The sequence below is a fragment of the Eptatretus burgeri genome, chromosome 9 (assembly GCF_056783735.1).
Source record: "Eptatretus burgeri isolate ZD-2024b chromosome 9, Ebu_testis_v1, whole genome shotgun sequence".
Taxonomy (NCBI): domain Eukaryota; kingdom Metazoa; phylum Chordata; class Myxini; order Myxiniformes; family Myxinidae; genus Eptatretus; species Eptatretus burgeri.
The window spans coordinates 24,367,267-24,392,381 of NC_140969.1; the positions used below are offsets into that span (position 1 = coordinate 24,367,267).

At 34.8% G+C, this 25,115-nt stretch overlaps 1 protein-coding gene across 1 annotated transcript in view; it reads right to left on the reverse strand.

Annotated features, from left to right (window-relative positions):
* Positions 1 to 25,115, reverse strand: part of LOC147019725 (uncharacterized) — a 174,797-nt gene that overhangs the window by 129,569 nt on the left and 20,113 nt on the right. Inside the window, exons 2-4 of the mRNA XM_085893762.1 lie at positions 24,718 to 24,880; positions 24,175 to 24,214; positions 24,042 to 24,075 (exon numbers count right to left, since the gene is read on the reverse strand). Coding sequence (XP_085749888.1) covers positions 24,042 to 24,075; positions 24,175 to 24,214; positions 24,718 to 24,880 — 237 coding nt within the window. The remainder of the gene's footprint in view (positions 1 to 24,041; positions 24,076 to 24,174; positions 24,215 to 24,717; positions 24,881 to 25,115) is intronic.

Here is a 25,115-nt window from a genome sequence, read left to right on the forward strand (position 1 = left end):
TTGTTTTTGCTGGCAATGGTGTTCTGTGTGCTTGTCTCGAACTGTCTGTCTTCTATGGAACTAAACCTTCAAGTTGATGAACTGGATTCAAACCTCTTATCTATTGAGGTAAGATTTTTTATTTTCCTATTTTCAAACTTTGATTGAAGCATACTCATTTAATAATTAAATAACTTAATTAATACATTATTATTTTCTCTCACAGGAAATTGTGTCTGAAATACGAAATGAAAATACTGCTTTTGCTACAACTTGGGGGGAAATTGTTGGCTTGGTTGAAGACCTTGAGTGGGATGACTTTGGTGTTCCTTGGAACTCTCTGTCTTCTATGGAACTAAACCTTCAAGTTGATGAACTGGATTCAAACCTCTTATCTATTGAGGTAAGATTTTTTATTTTCCTATTTTCAAACTTTGATTGAAGCATACTCATTTAATAATTAAATAACTTAATTAATACATTATTATTTTCTCTCACAGGAAATTGTGTCTGAAATACGAAATGAAAATACTGCTTTTGCTACAACTTGGGGCGAAATTGTTGGCTTGGTTGAAGACCTTATGAGCGACCAAGACCCACAGAACGAGTTCGTCCTTGATGACCCAACCAAAGAGTTATACCTTGGAGACCAGCAAAATCCTGAAAAAGAGTTTTACAGCAATAGTACTCATTGTGAGTTATCAAGACAATACCCACTGAACAAGTTATACCTTGATGAGCCAGAATACAAGTTTTACCTTGGAGACTCACAAATTTTGAAAAAATCAAGAAATGAGTTCTGCCTTGATGGTTTAAATAACTACCTTGGAGACTCAGGAAAAGGGTTCTGCCAAGATGGTTCTAAATATGGGGTCTACCTTGGAGACTCACAAATTTTGAAAAAATCAGTAAATGAGTTCTGCCTTGATGGTTTAAATAACTACCTTGGAGACTCAGGAAAAGGGTTCTGCCAAGAGGGTTCTAAATATGGGGCCTACCTTGGAGACTCACAAATTTTGAAAAAATCAGTAAATGAGTTCTGCCTTGATGGTTTAAATAACTACCTTAGAGACTCAGGAAAAGGGTTCTGCCAAGATGGTTCTAAATATGGGGCCTACCTTGGAGACTCACAAATTTTGAAAAAATCAAGAAATGAGTTCTGCCTTGATGGTTTAAATAACTACCTTGGAGACTCAGGAAAAGGGTTCTGCCAAGATGGTTCTAAATATGGGTCCTACCTTGGAGACTCACAAATTTTGAAAAAATCAGTAAATGAGTTATCCTTAAGAGACTTTGTAAGTTGGTTTTACTTTGAATACTTGAAATGTGGGTTCTGGATTGATAACTCACAATGTGATACATATCTTGGAAACTCAACGGGAATGTGGTTATACCTTGAAGACTTGGAAAGTTGGGTTTATGTTGGACACTTGAAACTTTTTTGGGGGCTTTTATTTATTTATTTATTTATTTATTATTATTATTATTTTATTTATTTATATTTTGGAGACTTTTGGAGTTGCTATCACTCTTTGGGATCTAAACCTATCGATGTAGTTCTTTGTCGGATGGTGCTTGATGGGAGCAAGATCAAGAAAGTTCTGGGAAGAAAGTGCAGGCTTACTCCCCCTTTTTACGTCATCAAACCTGAAAGCCTTAAAAGACAGAATTGGAAGAAGAAAAAAAAACGTAAAAATATATATATATATAGGTGGAAATCTCATTTTGAAAAAGACATTGTGTTGGGCGAGGATTGAGTTGGGGTTGAGATTTTGAATGTGAGGGTTGGGGTTGAGATTTTGAATGTGAGGGTTGGGACACACACACACATACACATCAACAAACAAAAGTTAAGCCTTGACTATTCAGTTGAGGATTCTGTGTTTGGGGTTCACAGATCTAAGAACGTCCCCCTTGACACACATTATATACTGTAATACACCTCGGACTTGTCCCTCTAGTGTCCACAAAGGTGTATTATCTGCTTAGTTTTGTCTTTTGTAATTCCTGTGAATAAAATGAACCTAAAATCTCTTCACCTTCCAAATCATATATTTTATAAGTCCAAGGAACTGTATCTATTACATCAACAATTTTAAAAAGTTCTTTCGTCCATCGTTCAGTAAAACCCTTTTCAAAATGAGATTTCCACCTATATATTCTTACGATATCACCAACTTTGAACTTAGGTTTTCTGACATTAATCTCTTTTTCATATTTTAATTTTGTAAATGTTTCTGATGGCTTCATATTCGTTGACGTGTGAATCGTGTCATTATACTTATCCACAATATCCTGAATAAAAGATGACCATTGTTGTGAACCGAGTTGTGTGAATTTTTTATATAGTCTCTCTTTTAAGGTACGATTAAAACGTTCAACAACAACTGCCTTCCCTTCATTAAAGGTACTGTATAATGTAATAGTTATTTTTTAGAAAATTCATAAATGTCTTGTTATAAAACTCTCTACCCTCATCAGTCCACAATTTCTTAGGTTTTCTCTTACTTTTATTAAATATCTGTTGAAAAGCTAACATAAGAGTATTACCTGTTTTGTTTTTTAAAGGGACAACCCACGCATATCTACTCCTCAAATCAATAACGGTTAAAGCATACTTGTACCCCTTATCATTATTGAGTTCAATCAAATCAGCAGACCAGATATAATCAACTTCCTTGGAATAAACTTTCCTTCTCTGAAACTTTGTGAATATTGGTTTATGTAATTCATCAGCTAATTGCTCTTCAGTCTTAATGGCATCATTAGAGCCTATAAGTTTTTTGAATTTCCAAGTCCAAGTTTCAATTTAGCACTAATCATCTTCTTCACGATGAACCTATCAACTTTTTCTCTCAAGGTTGGATTTTGTATCAGAGACAAATTATATAACATTTCTCTATCGGCTTCATGCTTTTCTTCCAACATTGTGGTATTCCCATAATCAATATCGTGTCTCATGCACACTTCATCAACTCTATTGATTGGTTTACTCCAGGATTTAGGATTGTCTGCCTCATCTAATCTTTTATCCAAGTTTGTGCCTGGACCACAGAAAGAATACCCTGGAAGATGTAATTCCCCTGGTATTCCAGTAGTTGTAAATTTACTTCCTGATAAAAACTTTTGTATATCTCCTCCGAGTTTGTGTTTGGAGATAAATTGATTTTTTTGAACCACACACCGAACATATACCTTTTTGTATAACCCTGTTATTTTTACTTTTAATATATGAAATATTTTTAGTATTAGTTTTCTTTTTACATTTGAGACAATAACTCATTTATTTATGAGAAAAATTCCTGCAGAGTGCAAAAACCTTTTTAGTTTCCAACATGCACATTTGAATCTTAATTTTTAAAACATAAAGAATCCTTAGAAATGCCTTCACTCTCTCCTCCATTTATTTAAGAAAAAACTTGAATTAAAATCCATATCTTGTCGATGCTAATAGTCTTGTCGAAAGTATTGCAAATAGACTTGTCAATTCTTTGTTTTCCTCCTCGGTGGGTTGAGTTATTTTCTGTAATACCTCTATTCTTTTTTGAATCTCACTGGTTTCCATATTTTGATATTTATTCATTCTCTCTCTTTCCTCCTTCTCTCTCTTCTCCTTTTCCTCCTTCTCTCTCTTCTCTCTATTCTCTCTTTCCTCCTTCTCTCTCTTCTCCTTTTCCTCCTTCTCTCTCTTCTCTCTTTCCTCCCTCTCTCTATTCTCCCTCTCTCTATTCTCTCTTTCCTCCTTCTCTCTCTCCTCCTTCTCCTTTTCCTCCTCTTCCCTCTCTTCTTCAACTCCTTCCTCATCCCTTACTATACTTGAATCGTTTACACCCCATAGAATATTATACATATATTCATCAGGATTTCTTGTTATTCCTGTATCCAAAATAATTTTTTACAACAGGAAACCAATAAAATTTCTTTTGAATTTCTAAAAGAGCCTTACCTTTTCTTAACCTTATAATTTTTTCATTATTTAACATTCTAATTAAATCTAAAGTTGTCGGTTTATCAACATCAGCATAATGCCAATCTTTTATTGAAAATACCTCATTCTTATGTTGTAGAACATATTTATTAAAATACCGAATACCCTTTTCTTGAAGGTATGCTTGAACACAGAAATGATAATTTTCTTGAAGCCTTCTTGCTGTCATTTATGTATTAGAAATATATGTTAGAATAATATTATGGCACGAAACACCTCCCCATCTTCCCATAGTTAAATCATTTTGTATTTCCTTACTTATTATATATAATCCTGTTTTTTCTGTTTTCATGAGATAAACAAGGGCAAAACCATTATTATATTTACCCTTATTAAATTCTTTTATTTGTTGTTTACTAATCGTGGCTCCACAAAACTCATTCTCGATACCAAGTGGATAATATTCTTCCTTACGAGACTGATTTAATTGTTCCAGGTCTTCGAGGTTAATTTTAAATGACCAATTATACCCTAAATCATTCATATCATACCCCCATTGTTCTATTCTCATACAAACGATACGCCCTTCTTTATAAAAATTTATTTTAATTCGAACTGTGAATTCTGTATGACCTGGAGATAATATCAACACTTCTGTACCTTTAGAATACACAGCCGTTTTATTTAAGTATATATATTGTGATAAATCGCTTAATCTCACCAAGTCATTCGCGTCAGTCGGGCTTGGATAATTTTTTAATCTATAAGCATTTTTCATGTTAATATTTTTGTTTATATTATATTTATGTCGTTCAGCCTGTGCCTTTGTGTAATAATTTGATAAATCAATATCCAATTCTTGAGATACACCAAAGATAGAACCATCTTTACCAACATAAGTCATTTATATTAGATTAAAAATAATATCATAAAATTTTTTATTTTTGTTGAGTTGAAATAACACATATAGACATAATTGACCACAACACTTGGAATTTAATTCTTGGACTTGAAATGTTTGATAAACACCATTCTGTAAGAATTTTATGACTTCAACAGGTGGTGGAAGACCAAAACTATCAAAATAATATTTGTCTTGACTATTAAAAATACAAACCCAATGAGAACCGTTCCCATCATTATCTTCTAAGTTCATAATAATATTCTTTGTATGTTTCGACACATTTGTTAATTCATCTCTCATACAAATAACCACATTATGAATTTTTAATTTCTTACAATATTTAGCAAGTTGTAAATTTGATGTTGTATTCTTTCCAAATTCTTTCAACCACTCATCAATGCTCATTTATTTATTAGAAAGATATAATCCATTACCTCTTTTCGTTAATTTTACACCTGCTTGTGCTATAGAAGAAAGCATATCTCCAACTAACAATCTCGCTTTATCAGGCAGACCTTCAAGTTTTTCAGCAAAATCTACAATTACACCACTTCCACTAATTTGTTTCTCCAACTCTTTGTTATGTCTTTCCAATTCTTTTGAGCCTGGAGTTGAGCCTTCCTTTCGTTGGCAGTTTTGACCGCTGTTGAAATACCACCCGTCAATGCTCCAACCGCACTTAAACCAGCAAATAAAGGAATTAGAAATGGGAGAAATCCTCCACTCGTCTCTCTTATTGAATATTTTTTCAACATTGGTTTTGTCATTTTAATTTTAAGTGAGCCAGTGTCATTCAAGATTTTAACCTGTTCTCTTGTGAGCAAAACATCAATTCTTACTGCTCCTTTTCTCTGAATTGTATTAACGTTAATCGTACAAGGCTTTTGATTTTGAACACAAGATGATAATTTATGAAGATTGATTTGATTAACATATACCCCAGTTGGTACTTTGCCACTCATTTATTTAACAAAAAAAAATTATGTGAGACTAATCATCACACCATTATCTGTATTAATCTGCAATTCTGTTTCTTCCAAAAGCAAACAATATGTATCAACTTCTTCACTCTCTCCTCTTTCAATGTATAGGGAAGTATCCACTCGATTAGACTTTATAGTTTCTTTTTGAGCGCTCAGGTCAAACGTATAGATTGTATACAAACTTTTAAATGCTGTCATATCTAAAATAGGTTCTTTATTTCCATTACTTTCACACACCTTTTGGTAAGACTTGTATGCTTCAGCAAAATCATTTTTTTCCCAATTAATTTCCAATCTATCTCGTGGATAAAATGTTCCATCTAGAGAAACGCGAAGTTGTTTCACCTTAGCATTATCACTCAATGCATTATTCTTATCAGTCGCAGTATCACCATCTGGCTTTTTAAAAATCATCCACAGATATCGTGGCTTTCCTTCCAGAACACCCAAATTCCACGTGTAAGTAGTTTGATTGAGTTTAACGTGTTGACATCTTCTTTTGAGGTATGATACACTGAGTGGTTTTTTTGAGTTAAGTCTTCGATTCAACATCTCTTCTGTTTTAAGATTAGGAGTATATTCACTGATATACCAACTCATCTCCTCAATTACAAATTTATTCTGATCACCAAAAGCATTACCAACACCAAAAAGCAATCTATTTTCATTATCATTCCTTTGTAGTTGAAATCTAATTTTAAGACCATACAGAACTTTATCATAATCACAAAATCCAAATATACCTTTAAGAGGAACTGCCACAGTAAAACTATTTTCTGCTTTTGTATCATCATTATACATTCCTTTCCTTTGAGTATACCCAGGGTCTGTGTTTGTTCCCGTTGACATATAAGGAATAAAACCTTCGACAGACCCCTTTCCCATTCTATCACTGAATGTATAGAGTGTAAATTTCATCATTTCAGATACAGCAGAGACATAATCAACCGCTTCAACTTCTTGTGTTCCAATATACAATCGCACACTATCAAACATTTTCCAGAAGAAATCATTTACAAGTGTAGCGTTTGTGTTATTCCCAGCCTTAGTGAATTTAAATTTACACAACAAGAAACTTTCGGAGAGATTCAAATAGGTTTGTTGATTATTTATTTTTTTTTTTTTGTACCATTTGTACAAAATGTACTTTTTGTACCATTTGTATTCCAGTCTGTTCCAGTTATTGCATTTACCTTGAAGTAATCTTCTTTTTTAGTGGAGTTTGAGATAATAATAGTATCATCCAAATCATAGATACTATCAATTGCTTCCATACTTGTATTTATTTAGGAAAAAAGATGTTAAAACTTTTGAAACCCTGATCCAAGTATTTGAATTATTTTCTGTCGTTCTTGGGAGGACAACTGAGTTTTACCTTTCTTAATTTCTTTTATTGCTTGTAATTTATGAGATTCTTTCTGAGCATCTTTTATACTCTTTACAGCACCTGCTACATTTCCCACAGCAGAAGCAGTTGAACCAATTAGGTCTTTATGTTTAAGAATAGTTGAACCAATACCCATGAGAGTATCAATTATCCCATCTCCTCTAAATTGATGTCCAACACCCCTTTGTCTCTTAGGTTTATAGTATCCTCTACCAAGATACATACCTTCACCCTTGTAGTACGGAGAAAGGAACATCCCATCCCCTGTAATTATTTTATATTTTCCCAACTCGTGCTTCCTCACAATAACCATCGTATTTATTTATTGAAAAACTTCACGTAGGTGAATTCTGATGGATATAACTTCTCCATTAAAAGAAATCACACGATTATCTTGGTCGGTTATCCTAAAATTTACTCTGTGTATGGTTTTTCCTGACACAGGTAGATAAACCAAATTTTTAGGCTCCATATTGAATTTATAACCAATTGGGGTTGAGTATGCGCTGAATGAAAATATTGTATTTGTTTTTAATCCATCATTATAAGCACCATCAATCAAATCACAGTGAATTAACACCGAATTTATTCCTGAGGATATTTGAATGACATTATCACTGTAAAACGTCCCATTAGTTTCAATCTTTTTGAGGAGAAACCTAATAACTCTCTAAATGAATTATCAATTGTGAAATCAACCTTGTAGTTATTTTTAACTTTAATCGTTGATTTTGAAGTATGTTTTTGAATGTTTATAACAATATTTTTTGGTTCATCACCCTGTTCTTTCATAAGACGAGCAATTTCGGAAGATATTTGAGAAATCTCGTATGCTCCGGGTGAGACTGTTATCGTTTTGTATCCACTTCCCGGATTATAACTAAACTTGTCATTTTTCTCGGTTATATTAAATAAGGTATTATAAGTCTCCATGGACAATAAAGATGCCTCATATTCTTTTGTTGTGTCAAGTTGTAGTGGGTATGGGAATGAAGATGTGTGGTCGCTTGTTGTGAAATTAAAACTCAGGATTGTGCTTCTCATCTTATTTAATATGAGATAAAATGTCTTTATATTGAGATTTATTAATTATTTTCATGTTCATCAACTGGTCTAAAATGGCTGATGCTTCATTAAAACAATTGTTATTTCCAGCCTTCTTACTGCCGAACAACAATAACAGTCTATTAACTAATTGCGATGGGTCATTTGGAAGAAAACTAATACCTGAACCAAGGATACTTAAAGCCTGAATAATGTGTTTCTCCTTCTCATTCTTCCTACTTTTACCAGAAAGAATAACCTTATAATTTAGAGTGTTCAGCAAATCAATATATACTCTATCATCATTATTTTCCATATCCAATGGTTTATCAATATACTTTGATTCATCCCTCACAGTTGAACCTTGTCTTCCATCTTTTGTGAGAAGAAACATTAATCTCGGAGTTAGTTTAACAGGGGGTTGAGCAGAACTTAAGAACCTTAATTCATCATTAAATATCAATACCTTTTCTTGAACAAGATGAAATATTGCTGGTTGTTCTGTTGGAATGAGTCCTGCTTTGGTTTTTGAATCTGCTGAATATTCATTGTTTTGAACAGCATTCACAATATAATCAGGGGGTTGATTAATCTCTTCCAGTTGTTGAAATAAACCTTCATCATGTTCTAATTCTCCAATATGCTCTAATTCTTCCTCCGTCATTTGACTGAAATCTTTTAACATTTGGAGCTTTCTGGGAGTATATTCTACTGTGGGAACTGTGGAAACATCTTTCATTTTTTCTTGGGAAGTTTTTAAAAGTGGTTTAAAAAATTTCTCTTGTTTTTTTTCAAATGCTTCTTCGCCCGTTAGTTTCTGTCTGCGTTTCTTCTTTATGTCTTCCTGTTGTTTTACAACTTTTGAAACCAACTCTTGATGTTCCTTAAATCTTCTTGCTCTTTCTTTTGTATCCATTTATTTATTGTAAAATATCATTTAATGAATTGTAAAGATCAACAGGGAAATTTTCCTTTTCTTTATCATTCAAGTAGATGTGTTCAAATAAATCCTTTTCTTTAAATATTTCATCAAATTCTTTATTAACATTAATGCGAGTTGTAATTTCTTCTTCACTAATCCTTGCATCTCTGCTTTTCATACGTTTGTGTTGAGTTTCTTCATCAACATCAAAACCGAATGATAAAATCTTCACTCCGCTCAGATATTTAATAATTTGTCTCGTTCCTTCTGGATTAGTTTCTAATATCCCAACACCACCAGATTTTAGTTTCTTTAACTCACTCTTACAATGTGAATATTTTGTTGTACCAAGAGAAACCTCCTCAAATATTTGTCCTTCATTCCTCAATCGCATATGTTCCTCCACTGAAATATAGTGATAATCTACACCTTTTACTTCTCCAGGTCTTATTGCTCTAGTTGTTGTTGATACAATGCGTATCACGGGGTGTTTTTTAAGTAAATTTACAATATTCTCATTTGTACTACACAAGAACCTTGATTTATGAAAGTTTTTTCCAGAAGCAGATTTACCCACAAGATTTATAATAATAGTTGTCATTTATATATGTAATTGTTTATAAAACAAAAAATATATCCCTTAATATCTCATCTTGTTTCACAACAATATATTTATATTTTTCAGTCGTGTGCTTCATATAATCCTCAAATTTCTTTTTACTACATAATGTAGAACAATTATCTCTCCAAAAATTATTGATATCTATTGAATTTAACTTGAATAAAATAAAAGTATTAGCATTGTTTCTGATGGAACGACGAGGAAGTTGAAAGTACGATTGACTAAGATAAATACAATTACAAGAAGAATGTCTCCCTCTTGTGTAGTAGCTGTCCATTACCGTTTGGTTTCTCTCATTAACACAATCATCAAAGATAACGAGGTTCTTTTTTGATTTATCCAAATCTTGGGGAGACGGTATATCATCCGTATTATCACTAAGAATACAAGTTATAAGATTTGATTTCTTTTTACATCTCTGTGTATCACAAAATAGTTGAATTATATCTTCAATGTTATAATCATTTAGGTTTTTTTGACGTTTAAATAAACCTATTATATCTTCTTTTTGAAGACCAGCTATAAACCTTGTGAGAGTAGTTGATACTCTGGTTGAAAACTCGACTTTGTGAAAATTATTAAATTATCATAATCTAAAAAGTTGGGAGTGAGGAGCATTTTTAAAAGTAAGCAGGTTTTTCCACACCCACTTGAACCAACTATGAGACATCTTAATGAATTTGGGAGATTTTTATGGTTGTTAAATTTTATCTTATTTTCCCAAATAGGTAAAAAATCATTCATTTATATATTTGAAAAACAGGTTATTTAATTTATTATTGGCTTTTTTAGAAACTCTATATTTTATCCTAAGTTCAGGTTTAATTTCAAGATAATCCATTATTTTATTTATACAATATCTTGTGTTGATATTTCCCTGAAAATTACATCCATGAATAATATACAACAACAATCCTTTGAACATTTCTCTTATACGTTCAGTTTCTTCCCTTGTAAGGAAAGGTGTGTTATCATCCTCATACTTTACATTCATTTCTCTAATCAATCTTGTAAAGTAATTCATATTTGGTGTAAATCTAAAAGAATTATTTTCCTTTTTATATTTTTTATTATCATTAATTAGAAGATAATCACAGAATATACATTGTTTATAGGCTTTTGACTCTGTGTTTAATCCCCGTCTTTCACACGCAGGACAATTCTCAAATTTGTCATATGGAGAATCAGGAAAGTCTAGCATATTTATATAGTAAAACTTTACTTAAACTGAAATTCATCTATACTTTCAGTTGTATATTACCATCGATATCGATATACTTTTTTCATTATCAGATTCAACGACAACATTTTTTATATTAAAGGTAATTTTAAAATTATCGTTAACTACTATTGAACGAAATGTCATTTCACCTGATATATTAACATCTTTTATTTCATCAAGATTTACATCTTTAGGGTTGTTGAAAAAAATACAAATTTCTCCTTGCATATTACAGATGGTCTTATCTTTTCTTTCTAAAGCTTCATCCATAAGGTTTTTGTTCTTTGATACTTTTTCTTGTTTCATTGCTTTTTCTAGTTTTGAATATATTACTAGAAGGAGAGGAGAAACTTTTGTTAGAGATACTTTAATTGATGTTCTACCAGGTATACTAAAAGCCCTTCCACTGAAGGAAATTGAAGAACTCATATTATTTACCATAATAGTTTTTATCCAATAGTTGTTATATTTATCTTTGTTCAATTTTACATCCTTAACATATTTCTCAGTATCTTTAACAGATGAAGAGATTGATTGAAACTTGTCTTTTGTGTCTTGAAACATTGTATTTATTAAGTGAAAAAGTTGGAGGATAAAATGTTTTTAAGCACAGATTCACCTATAAATTAAACGAAATTTTCATCAAGAAAATTTTAGTTTAAGCAAAGTTTTATTCTATAAATATGGTGAATACAACGTACTGCGATGTTTGTAATCACGAATATAAACATTATAGAAAACACCTCCGAACCAACAAACACACATTTAATCTATTTCATCAAATATCTCCTCTTGAGTTGGAAAGAAAACATTGTGATATCTGTTCAAAGGATGTTTTGAAGAGTAGTTATAATCAACATCTTCAATCACAAAAACACAAGAAAAATGAGTTTAAAGTAAAGGGAGACTATTATATTAAAAACACTGATGAGGCATTTAAAGGGCATATAAAAATAAGGATTTTTCAATTTGGAGAACCCGGTCCATCATCAATAGCTGAATCAATTGAAATAGTGAAACCCGATGTTGAAAAATTTATTAAAAAGACATTAAAAGAAATAAAAACTTTAAAGTTTTATATGGGAGTGAAAATGAATATGAAAAGACAAGATGAAGAACAAACTCCTTATATGAGAACAGATCTTCATTTTATAACATCATTTCAAGATTTTTTGAATAGTGGGGTTTATGAAGAACTATCAAGACAAGAGGAGGATGTTGATAATACAGTGGTAGGAAGTGGATTCAATATTAAAAAAATCATCTTTTTAGATATACACATTCTAAAATCAAACCCTCTTAAAGCTTCTTCTTATATTGAATTACCAAAAGAAATAAAACTAAAGAAGGCAGTTGTTAATATTAAGAACAATGATAATAAATGTTTTCTCTGGTCTGTTCTTGCTCACTTACATCCACCAAAATGTAATTCAGAAAGAGTAAAACAATATATGAAATATGAGATAACCTTGGACATTAAAGATTTTAAATTCCCAATGCCATTAACAGATATTCCTAAATTTGAGAAAAAGAATAATCTTTCTATTAATGTATATGGATTAACGGATACAAACAAAGTTCAAATATTAAAAATTTCAAACAACTATAAAAATGAAGAAACACACATTGACCTTTTATATTTTAGTGTTGGAAAGAATTCACATTACACATACATCAATAATTTATCAAGATTAATCTCTTCTCAAGTATTCAGAACAGCAAACAAAATATATCCTTGTAAGCGATGTCTTAATTCATTTCATACAAAAGAACGATTAGAACAACATTCAAAATATTGTAGTAATCATAAATCAGCTGTAATTACAATGCCTAAACCTGGTGAAAAGATTTATTTTGAAGATTATAATAAATCTATCATGCACCCATTTGTGATATACGCTGATTTTGAATGTATCCTTAAAAAGATAAATACTGCTTCTCCTAATCCAAAAGAAGCATATACAAATAAATATCAAAAACATATTCCTTGTGGTTTCTGTTATTATATCAAATCATCTGTTGGAGAAAAGTATAACAACCTTGAACATTATCGTGGAAAAAATGCTTCACAAGAGTTTGTAAAACGATTAGAAAAGGATTGTATAAGACTCACTAAATTAATGAAAGAAACAAATGAACCGATGAAATTAACCAAAGAAGAAAAATTAGAATTTAGAATGAACAATATCTGTCATATTTGTGAGGGGGAAATTAAGGAGTCTAAAGTTAGAGACCATTGTCATCTTACTGGTAAATATAGAGGTCCCGCTCATTCCTGTTGTAATCTTAATTATAAATTACCTTCTTTTATTCCAGTCTTTCTTCACAACAGCGCCAACTATGATACACATCTATTTATAAATGAACTTTCAAAAACACCAGGGAATATTTCTGCTATAACAAACACAAGTCAAAAGTATATTTCATTTTCAAAAATGATATTCACAAAACCTATAACTCGTATTAGGTTTTTAGATTCTTACAAGTTTATGGGAACACCACTAGCCTACCTCGCATCAAATCTAAGCTCCACGGACTCTTTTCCAAATCTTAATTCATTCTTTCCAAAAGAGGAAATTCTCACTAAAGAGGAAATTCAGATTAAAGAGAGAATTCAAAGTAAAGAGGAAATTCTAATTATAAAGAAAATTCGAACTAAAGAGGAAATTCAGATTAAAGATGAAATTCTGATTAAAGAAGGAATTCTTACGAGAGAGGAAATTCAAACAAGGAATGAAATTCAAAGTAAAGAGAAAATTCTTACAAGTAAGGGAATTTATCCTTATGATTATATGGATTCATTTATGAGATTTAAAGAAACACAACTTCCATCAAAAGAAAGTTTCTATAATAACCTTTATGAAGAAGAGATAAGTGATAAGGAATATAAACACGCACAAGAAATATGGAAATTATTTAAGATAAAGAACCTTGGAGAATATCATGATTTATATCTAAAAACAGATGTTTTATTGTTAGCTGATGTGTTTGAAGCTTTTAGATCACTCTGTCATAATAAAAATTGTTATGGATTAGATCCTGCCCACTATTTCACAGCTCCTGGTTTAGCTTGGAGTGCAATGTTGAAAATGACAAAACAAGATATAGATTTAATCACTGATGTGGATATGCTTTTGATGATTGAGAAGTCCAAGAGAGGTGGAATATCACAAGTATGTTCAAAAAGATATGCTAAAGCAAATAATAAATATCTTCCAAATTATGATAGTGAAAAAGATAGTAATTATTTGATGTATTTTGATGCTAATAATTTGTATGGATGGGCAATGTCTCAATCTCTGCCTTATGGTAAATTAGAGTGGGTGGAAGAAAAGGATTATGAAAAGGCTTTGATGAATATTGTTATTTCTTCTCAAGAGGAATTGAATGACGAAGAAGAAGGTTATTATTTTGAAGTTGATTTGAGGTACCCGAGTGATCTTCATAATAAGCATAAAGATCTTCCTTTTGCATGTGAGAAAGAAACTCCAAAGAAAGAATGGTTAAGTGATTATCATAAAAGTTTTAATATTAAAGGCAAATCAACAGAAAAGTTATTAACAACATTCTATGATAAAGAGGGATATGTTTTACATCAGAGAAGCTTAAAACAGTTTTTGAGAGAAGGATTGAGAGTAGCTAAAATTCATAGAGTTTTAAAATTTAAACAAAGTCCTTGGGTGAAAAAGTATATTCAATTTAATACAGATATGAGAGCAAATACAAAAGTAAAATTTGAAGGGGACTTTTATAAATTAATGAATAATGCTGTATTTGGAAAGACTATGGAAAATGTTAGAAACAGGCAAAACATTAGATTCGCAACATCTTGGAAAGAAGCTTCGAGATTGATAAATAAACCAAGTTTTGAGAGAGAAGAGGTTTTTTCAGAGAACTTTTCTGCAATTCATATGAAAAAGGAAAGTATTGTAATGGATAAACCAATTTATATTGGAACAGCAGTTCTTGATTTATCAAAGATATTGATGTATGATTATTTGTATAATGACTTAAAGAAAGAGTATGGCGAAAATGTTTCATTGTTGTATATGGACACTGATAGTTTTATCCTAGATATAAAAACTGATGATGTTTATGAAGATATGAAGAAAAATATTGGAGTATATGATACAAGTAATTTCAGCAAGAAGAGTGAGTTATTTTCCAAAAAGAATGAAAAGGTTATTGGTAAGTTTAAGGATGAGTTGGGTGGAAAAGTAATGAGTGAGTTTATTGGATTGAGAGCAAAGGCATATGCTTATAAGTATGGTGAACAGATTGATAAGAGGTTAAAGGGAATAAAGAAATATGCAATAAAGAAATCAATAACTTTTAGAAATTATTATAATTGTTTGATGAATAAGAAAGAAGAATATCGGAAAATGAATACAATAAGAAGTTATAAACATAACATGTATAGTGAAGAAGTAAATAAAAAGGCATTAGGAGCCTTTGATGATAAGAGATTTATTTTAAATAATGGAATAGATTGTGTTCCATATGGATATTGTATGATAGAGTGTATAAAATAGATTATGTTTTAACGATGGGAAGATGGGTTAGGGTTTTTTAAGGGCTACTTATTTTTTCACAATATATAAATGGTTAAACCAAGTATTAATCAAACTAAAGAGTGGAGAAAATCTCAGTCTTGGTATATAAATGGAAAACATAATGAATGTGAAAAATATCAAATAAGTCTTATTGAAAAAATAACTAAAACAAAGGTAAATAAAACAAATAAGCGAATTAATTTAAAAACTAGTAAGTTAGAGGATGTAAAGAAAAAATGAATATCCTTGAATGGACTGAAAACTTTGATGGTTATCAATTGAACAATGAAAAAACAATTTACTATAATCTCAAAATGATATGTGGCTCAGGAGGTGGTCAGATGAGAGCATTAAGAGAAGTTTATCATTTCGTAATGGCACAAATGGGGTATCTTAAAAAATATAAAGATTCAAATGTTTTGTTTGTCAATATTTTAGATGGGGATTATTGTGCAAAGAAAATTAAACTATTGAAGGAATTTGAGAATGAACAAATCTTTATAGGTTCAATGAGTGAGCTGTTCAATTCAATGAGGTTCAACCTCCAGGTTAAAAGGGGAGACAAATAAATATACCTTGGGATAAAAAGGGGGGTTTATTTTTAGGGAAAAAAATTATAAATCGCTGAAAATCCCCCATTCATTTACATGGGGAAAAGTGAGCCAGAATCAGTATTCTTACCCTACATATATATATATATATATATATATATATATATATATATATATATATATATATATATATATATATCTACATATCTATATATACATATATCTATATATATATCTACATATATATACCTATATATACACAGATATATATATATATATATATATATATATATATATATATATATATATATATATATATATATATATATATATATATATATATACATATATATACACAGATATATATATATATATATATACACATATATATACATAGATATATATATATATATATATATATATATATATATATATATATATATATATATATACACAAATACATATATTTATATATACACATACATACATTTATATATACTCTCTCTTCTTCTTCTTCTTCTTTCGGCTGCTCCCGTTCGGGGTCGCCACAGCGGATCATCTGTATGATCCGCATAGTGATTTGGCACAGGTTTTACGCCGGATGCCCTTCCTGACGCAACCGTGGTCGCCTCTTACGACACAGGGATATGGTACACCTATTTTAACCGGGGTATACACCGGCCCAGTACACTGGTACTCATTTCGCCGACCTCGGAAGGATGACAGGCTGAGTCAACCCCCTGGTGTATTTATTCAGTGGCCCAATGGGGCTTGAACTCAGGACCTTTTGGATCCCAAGCTGCTGCCCTAACCACTGCGCCAACACCAGGCTTATACATTTATATATACATCTACATCTATATATATATATATATATATATATATATATATATATATATATATACATATACATCTTTTATACATATATATATATATATACATATATATATATATATACATATATATATATATATATACACACATATATATATATATATACACACATATATATATATATATATATATATATATATATATATATATATATATATATATATATATACACACATATATATATATATACACACATATATATATATATATATACATATATATATACACACATATATATATATATATATATATATATATATATATATATATATATATATATATATATATATATATATATATATATATATATATATATATATATATATATATATATATATATATATATATATATATATATATATATATATATATATATATATATATATATATATATATATATATATATATATATATATATATATATATATATATATATATATATATATATATATATATATATATATATATATATATATATATATATATATATATATATATATACATATATATATATATATATATATATATATATATATATACACACATGTACATATATATATATATATATATATATATATATATATATATATATATATATATATATATATATATATATATATATATATATATATATATATATATATATTGTTGCGGATTTCGCGCCCGCCGGCGTGCGGACGGCCACGTAACTCGAATCGCGGCACGTCGCCCACCGGACGGACAATCCAGTCGTGACCCTCTCGGACTAACGCCGGGAACCAGTCACGGGTGGACCTTTCGGTCTCACCGCGATCGAGCCAATCAGCCCCCGCGTGGGATAGGGTTGCTCGCCAAATTCGACCTACCTAAGTACCCACGCGGAGGGTAGACCGGGCGATCGCACCTCGCCGCAGGTCGACTTCGGACACGGGCCACTTAAGCGACCCGTTCCGTACTATCAGAATAACCGAGCGGTGTTATCGTCGACCTCGACGGTTCGATTAATTATCGGGCGTACTCAGCCCACTACCAACCCTTTACGTGAAGCAAGATGAGGGTTCAATGGAGGAAAAGACGAAGCGAAGCGGGAAACAGTTCAATAATAAAGCACATTTATTCGCGGCACATGGGAAGCACACATTCAATTCCACCAAATGCACACAGAAAAGACACAATGCAATTTACACAACAAGCAAATATAAAAGCGAAAACACAATGCAGAGCTAATACCGACTACCGAGCACACGGCAACACTTATACAATTCTACTTCACAGACGGCGCCGACAACACATACCCAAAACCAAGGAAAGAATACCCCCAAGAATGAGGCGGGCCTGAGGCCGAGACCGGGTCGCGCCTACCCGTTTGGTGATGAGACGCGGAGCGGCGATGGCGCCTCACTCCGCGGGCCTCGCGGACAGTGTCTGGCAGGGGGTGGGAAAGGGGCCCCCTTGGTCGCACTATCTCAGCGCGGGGGGAAACAGGAGGGGGTTGCTGATGCTCGGGGTATAGAGGATCTTTATTATCCCTGGTGTGCGTCTCCACCTCGGCCAGGTCGCGCTGCCGGCCTTCCTCGGGCGTGCAGCTCCCGGCACCGTCGCGAGCACCCCCTCGTCTGCCTTCGCCGCTGCCGCCTCTCCGCCTCTGGACTCTCCACCCTGGACTCTTCTTTGGGCTCTCCTCGTTCGACTCTCTTCAGCTTCTCCAGCTACTGCAGGCTTCGGGCTCCAGACTTCCACACACTCTGACTGACGAACACGGTCCTTTTATCCCCCCGTAGCTTTGCCTTTGACCCCCTCCCTTTGACCTTTCACCTCGCTCCCCATTGGCCCGAGAAAAAGTGGGCGTGAAGGCTTTTTGATCCACAAATTTGCATATATCGATCGTCCTGGAGGCGGGGCCAAATCGCCCCTCGCTCACCGATTGGACGGCAAAAAGTGGGCGTGTGTCGTTTTTGATCCGTTTTTGAAGCACAAAATCCGTGATTTTGTACACGCTGTTCGACGCGCGCTCTGCACGAGTCCAACACCGGTACCCACAGCGGGGCAAGAACGGTGGCGATGCTACGGTTGCGAGGTGTGACGTGAAGGTCGTGGCGGTTGTGGTGAAGCGGCGTTGTGGTTGGTGGTTGATGTTGTGGTTGTAGTGGTAATCATGGCGGTTGGTCCAAAATAAAGATAGTAAAAGAAAAACGGCTATCCTGAAGAGTCGCAGCTCGCATAAATGACATGTATTCCCACTAGACAACGGGTTTGGACCTAACTACACATGTACTTACCGAGATACCTCACCTAAGGGACCTGAATGGTGGTTTGCGAATTTGGTAACCACAACAATATATATATATATATATATATATATATATATATATATATATATATATATATATATATATATATATATATATATATGTATATATATATATATATACGAAGTGTGTTCAAAAAGTATTCAACCTTAATTTTTCGTGCGTAAACAAATGAAGCTCGGGAGGTGTGGTTTGGTGCACGTATGTAGGCGATCCTAATTTGTATGCGTGAATATTTTCCCACTTGCAGAAGCTGTCAGTCGCCGACAGACTGCCGATGAGTGAGAAGTGTAAGTGAGCGCTGTCGGATTTTCGTTTTTGACAAAATGACGGAAAAACTTGAACAACGCTACTGAATCAAATTTTGTGTAAAGCTTGCCGATTACCAAGTGGAAACGATCCGCAAGATTCAACAGGCCTTCGGGAACGAAGCAATGGGCACCACACAGATAAAAGAGTGGTACAACCGCTTCAAAGATGGTCGCACATCAGTGGAAAGTGAAGCACGTTCTGGTAGGCCCTCAACATCCCGAAATGAGATCGCCATTGACCAAGTGAGGACCCTGCTGATGCAGGATCGTCGAATCATGATCAGAGAACTTGCAGACGAGGCGGCCGTCAGCATTGGATCCGTTTATTCCATTGTGACTGAGGATTTGGGCTTAAGGAGAATCTCAGCGAAGTTCGTGCCAAAGCTGCTAATGATCGAGCAGAAGTAACTCCGTTTGGAGATCGCACAGGACATGCTGGAGACTGTGTACAGCGATCCCAACTTCTTCAACACAGTGATCACTGGCGATGAGACCACAGTGATCCATCATTTGGTCAAAAACGCAATTCCGACGGCGCTCACTTACACTTCCTCGCTCATCGGCAGTCTGTCGGCGACTGACAGTTCTGCAGGCGGGAAAATATTCATGCATACGAATTAGGATCGCCTACATACGTGCACCAAACCACGCCTCCCTAGCTTTTTTTTTTTTTTTTTTTTTTTTTTTTTTTTTTTTTTGTATACCTTGGTCGAGGCTCGTATGAGAGCTAACACACAACTCACAGCAAGGAGGCATGAGACAAGAGGGGCGGGAGTGGAAGGGACAAAACATTGGGGAACAGACACAGGTGAACTGTGGAAGGGAGAGGGATGGGGATGGGACGGGGAACATGGCGAGGGGAAGATGGACATTAAAGGGACTTTCAGGAAGGAAAGCAGGAGAATTGAAGGAAGTGGGCTTGGGTGGATTATCGGGGGTAGAAAAGATCGAGGATTTGGATGGGGGAAGATAAGAGGTGGTGGTGAACAGCTGTTTTGAAAGCCTGGAGGGAAGAATGGGAAAGAATAGAGTGAGGAAGTTTATTCCAAAGGCGGGAAAAAAAAGAGGACTGAAAGAGTGAAGATGAGCAGTGATTCGTGATTTTGGTAGTTTTACCAGAAGGGGGTTGTTGGCGGACCTTGAGCGCCCTGTGGAAATGTGGTTGGGACAAATCACAGAGAGAGCAGGGGGGGCAAGGCTGGAGAGGAGTCGGTAGAAGACAGAAAGACCACCGACCAACCTGCGGTGATTGAGTGAGAGGCCCAAAGACTCAGCTTCATTATGCGGGAGATGCCAATGATCTTAAAAGCCCTGGTTTCGACAGCGTGAAGTCGAGAAAGGTGGGAGGCAGGAGCACCAGCCCAGAGGGGAGAGCAGTACTCCATCAGGCTACGGACAAAAGCTTTGTAAGTGGTCAGGAGCTCAAGAGGGCCAAGGAAGGACTTTGCACGACGGAGGATTCCCAGTCGGCGACTGGCTTTTGAGGCAAGGTTGGAAATGTGACTTTCCCAGGAAAGGTCATGGCAGATAGTGAGACCCAGAAGCTTGAAAGAAAAGACTTCTTCCAGAGGATTGTTGAGAAAGTGGATGGTGGGGTTTTGTAAACGGTCCTTTCGAAGAGACATAGTGAGAGTGTGAGATTTGTCTGGATTGAAAGACATGTTCCACGTGTTGGACCAGTTTGTGATTTTATCCAGATCTGCAGTGAGCGAAGAAGCTGCTGCTTGCCGGTCTGAGGGATGACAGATGGTACGGCAGAGGGTGGAGTCATCGGCAAAGAGAAATAGAGGATTTTCCAGAGAGTCCGAGAGATCATTGATGAAAACCAGAAAAAGAACAGGGCCCAGAACGCTACCTTGAGGAACTCCAGCCTGCACAGGAAGAGGGGATGAAAGAACTCCATTTAGGGCCACACGTTGACTGCGACAGGAGAGGAAGTCTGCGAGCCATGAGTGGAGATGGCCTTGAATACCATGGGAAGAGAGTTTGGTGAGTAGGGCAGGGTGCCAGACTGTGTCAAAAGCACGTGATATGTCCAGGGATACGGCTCGGATTTCCTGTCTGGCATTGAGGACCTCCATCCATTGATGGGAGAGCAGTAGCAGCATATCTAGGGTAGAGTGACCTGGTCTGAAACCAAATTGATGATTGGAAATCAAGCCATTGGAGAAGAGGAAGGATTTCATGTCTGGAAGCGATGATGGATTCCATAACCTTGCTGATGATTGGGAGAAGGCTGATTGGTCTATAGTTACAGGGATCTGTTTTTGCACCTTTTTTATGCAGGGCAGTGATGTTAGCAGATTTCCAAGCAGATGGCAGATGACCTTGGGAAAATGAGAGGGTGAATAGAACAGAGAGAGGGTGAGCAAGAGCAGAAGAGCAGGCTTTGAGGACACGTGGGCTGATGCCGTCTGGACCGGTTGCAGAATCTGACTCGAGGTTTGAAAGCAAGCTCTCCACCTTGTCAGGAGAAAAGGATACAGAGTCCAGGGACAGTTGGGTGCGACTGGGTAAAGTGGGTAGAGATAGTGATGGGTTTGGGACACAAGATTTAGCTGCAAACACCGAGTTTAGACATTCAGCTTTATCACGTGTGGAATCAGCAGTGCGGCCATTTGAGGTAAGGGAGGGGATGAGGGGGGAACATACACCAGAAACAGATTTGATTAAACGCCACCAGGATTTTGAGGAGGGAGAGAGGTTTGAGAGTTCAGACTTGAGATGAGAAAGATGTTGTTTTCTGGCTCTCCTGAGGGCAGCTACACACTTGTTCCGAGCTTTGTGGAAAGAACTGAGATTGCTCCTCAGTTGGGTTTGCTTTCCATGAGGCAAAGGCAAGTTGTTTCAGGACAACTGCCTCGCCACAAGCTTCAGTAAACCAAGGGCGGGAGGAAGGGTAAGACAACTGAACACGAGAGGGGATAAATCTGTGCATGAGGGAGAGCAAGTTTCTTTGAAAGAATTCCCAGGATGAGTTGATGTTTGAGAAAGTAGTGATAGGAGACCAGTCTGTAAGTTTGATGGCTGCTCGGAGACCCTGCCAGTCGGCTTGAGTGAAATGCCAGACTCGACGGCGGTGAGGTGGTTCTCTGATAACAGCCAGAGAGATGTCCACTTTAACAAGGACGTGGTCAGAAGAACCAATTGGAGCGAAGGAAGAGCAGCAGATATTGTCAGCTTCATTTGTTTACGCACAAAAAATTAAGGTTGGATACTTTTTGAACACACCTCGTGTATATATGTATGTATGTATGTATGTATGTATGTATGTATGTATGTATGTATGTATGTATGTAGGTATATATATATATATATATATATATATATATATATATATATATATATATATATATATATATATATATATATATATATATATATGTTTCTGCATGTGTCTCTGCGTGCGTGTCTGTGCGACTCCCTCATTATATCGTGCTTTAATAAATTGAACATGTCATTCAATCCTGGAAAATCTCCAACACCCTATCAACTGCAACAATTTCAACTGTCTGGCTGGGCCACCCTCTGCTCCAGGTGGATCATCCAAGAAACCCACCTATGCTATTTCCTTGGACATCCACTGGGAGAATTTCAGTCTTTTGAATTTCTCGGTCTCACCATCAGGCATGACCTTCTTGGACAGACCACATCGCAAAGCTGGCCTGCAAAGCCAGTCACAAACTGGGCATCCTTCATCAATCAAGTCTTTCCTTTGACAATCAGAGTTCCTTCCAAAACCTTTGTCCATTTCTCAATGAAGTACTGCTCTGTTACGGGCTGGTTCCCCAACATCGTATGTCTCTTATGGATTCTGTAGAATCTAAAGCCCTCAAAATTATTGGAATCTCTGATGAGGCCAGAGCACAAGATCTGTTGCTTTCACATCACAGCCAGTGTGCATTGGTCTCTGTTTTCTACCACCTCTTCTCCAGTGTTGCCCCCTCTACTCCCTCAGTCTTCTAACCCTCCCAAATTACTCCAGGATCCAACTGTTCTTCTATTAACATGCTACTTGTTAAACTTTCAAAATCAAGGCTGCCTTCACACCTCAACTATCTTATTCCTTGCTTCTCCAGTCCATGGCACCACATTCCAGAGACTATTCTGTTTTGCTATTCCCTCCAGGGATTCAAGCAAGCAGTGTTCGTCATCTCTTCCCTTCCCCAATCCTGTCCCATGATCTGTATTACCACCATTAACCTTCCTAACCCAACCTTCTTACTTGCTATCTTCAGTGCTTTTTCCCTTCCTCCCATTCTTCTTATCCTGTTCATTCATTCTCTTCATGTTTGTCCCACTGTCAGATCTACCTTGCTCTTCCATGAGCCTCGCTCCTGCAAAGAAGAAAAACAAAAGATAGTAAAAACCAATCATTTTGAAAAATCCATTTTAAAATCCCTTCCACCAAAATTACATGTACAAGACAGAAACAAGTTGTCACAACACTGACCATTTTCTGTCCAATCTGAGTGTGATGGAAACTCCTGGCAAAATAAAAAGAGCACAGAATTAAATAAATCGAGGTGATAGGCAGCATCAAAATGCAAGGAAATTGTGCATGCAGAGTTTGTATGCTGACTTACCGCCGACTTCTGCAAACTTGTTTTCCCATATATACTTGATCTTCAAACAAACAAATACAAATGGATCAAAAAATTTTCCCCATATTACAAGGCCATAATGTGACCCTACGTTTGGGATTCCACTCAGAATTTATCCACTGCTATCCTTCTCTAGATTCCGTTCTCTCTGAATATCCATTCCTAATAACATTTTATTTTACCACCACAAGAATCACATTACAGTCCTTCAGGACCATAATAGGCACCCTGCTCATTTGGGCTTTGACTGGAATAGATAGCACTGTAAAAATGTGTTTTTGTATTTAAAATTCAATTTTTTTAAACAAGAACATGCATGAGAATACGAGTGATTTCTTTTCAAATACCAGTGATATATTTTCATCAGAGGAGAGATGAAGATTCAAACACTGGGGTCTTATTTACCAAAACAACAAAAATGCAGGATTGTTCATCTTATCTCTGAAGGGTTAATTTAGGACATCTTGCACTTGCCTTTCCCCTAAAATAAATATAATTCGACAATAGCAATAATAATATTCTCACCTTTCTTCAACATGTTCTTTCTGCAATGTCATAGTTCTTTCATTATCTGACATCTCAGTTATAACTTCTAATGCTGGAAATTCATCCCTTTCAGTATTTTCTTTCTCGACATCATCCCTCTCATTAATTGCAGACAGGTGTCTCTTGTCAAAGCCACCAAAACCTGCAAGTACAATAAGAACAAGCACACCTTCAAAACTACAAATGAGCCAGTCATTTATGTACAGTATAGAGAAGGATGAAATGGACAATGCATTGGATCTGCAAGTATGGTAGGTTATTTCAGAAATAATTTTTTAAGAGACTATAGTGAGGTTTGAAGACTGTAATTGTCCCGATGTCATTTTACTATGGTTCAAGTTTCTTGTAAAGCCAGTTTCCGTGCATCTTTTTCTGTC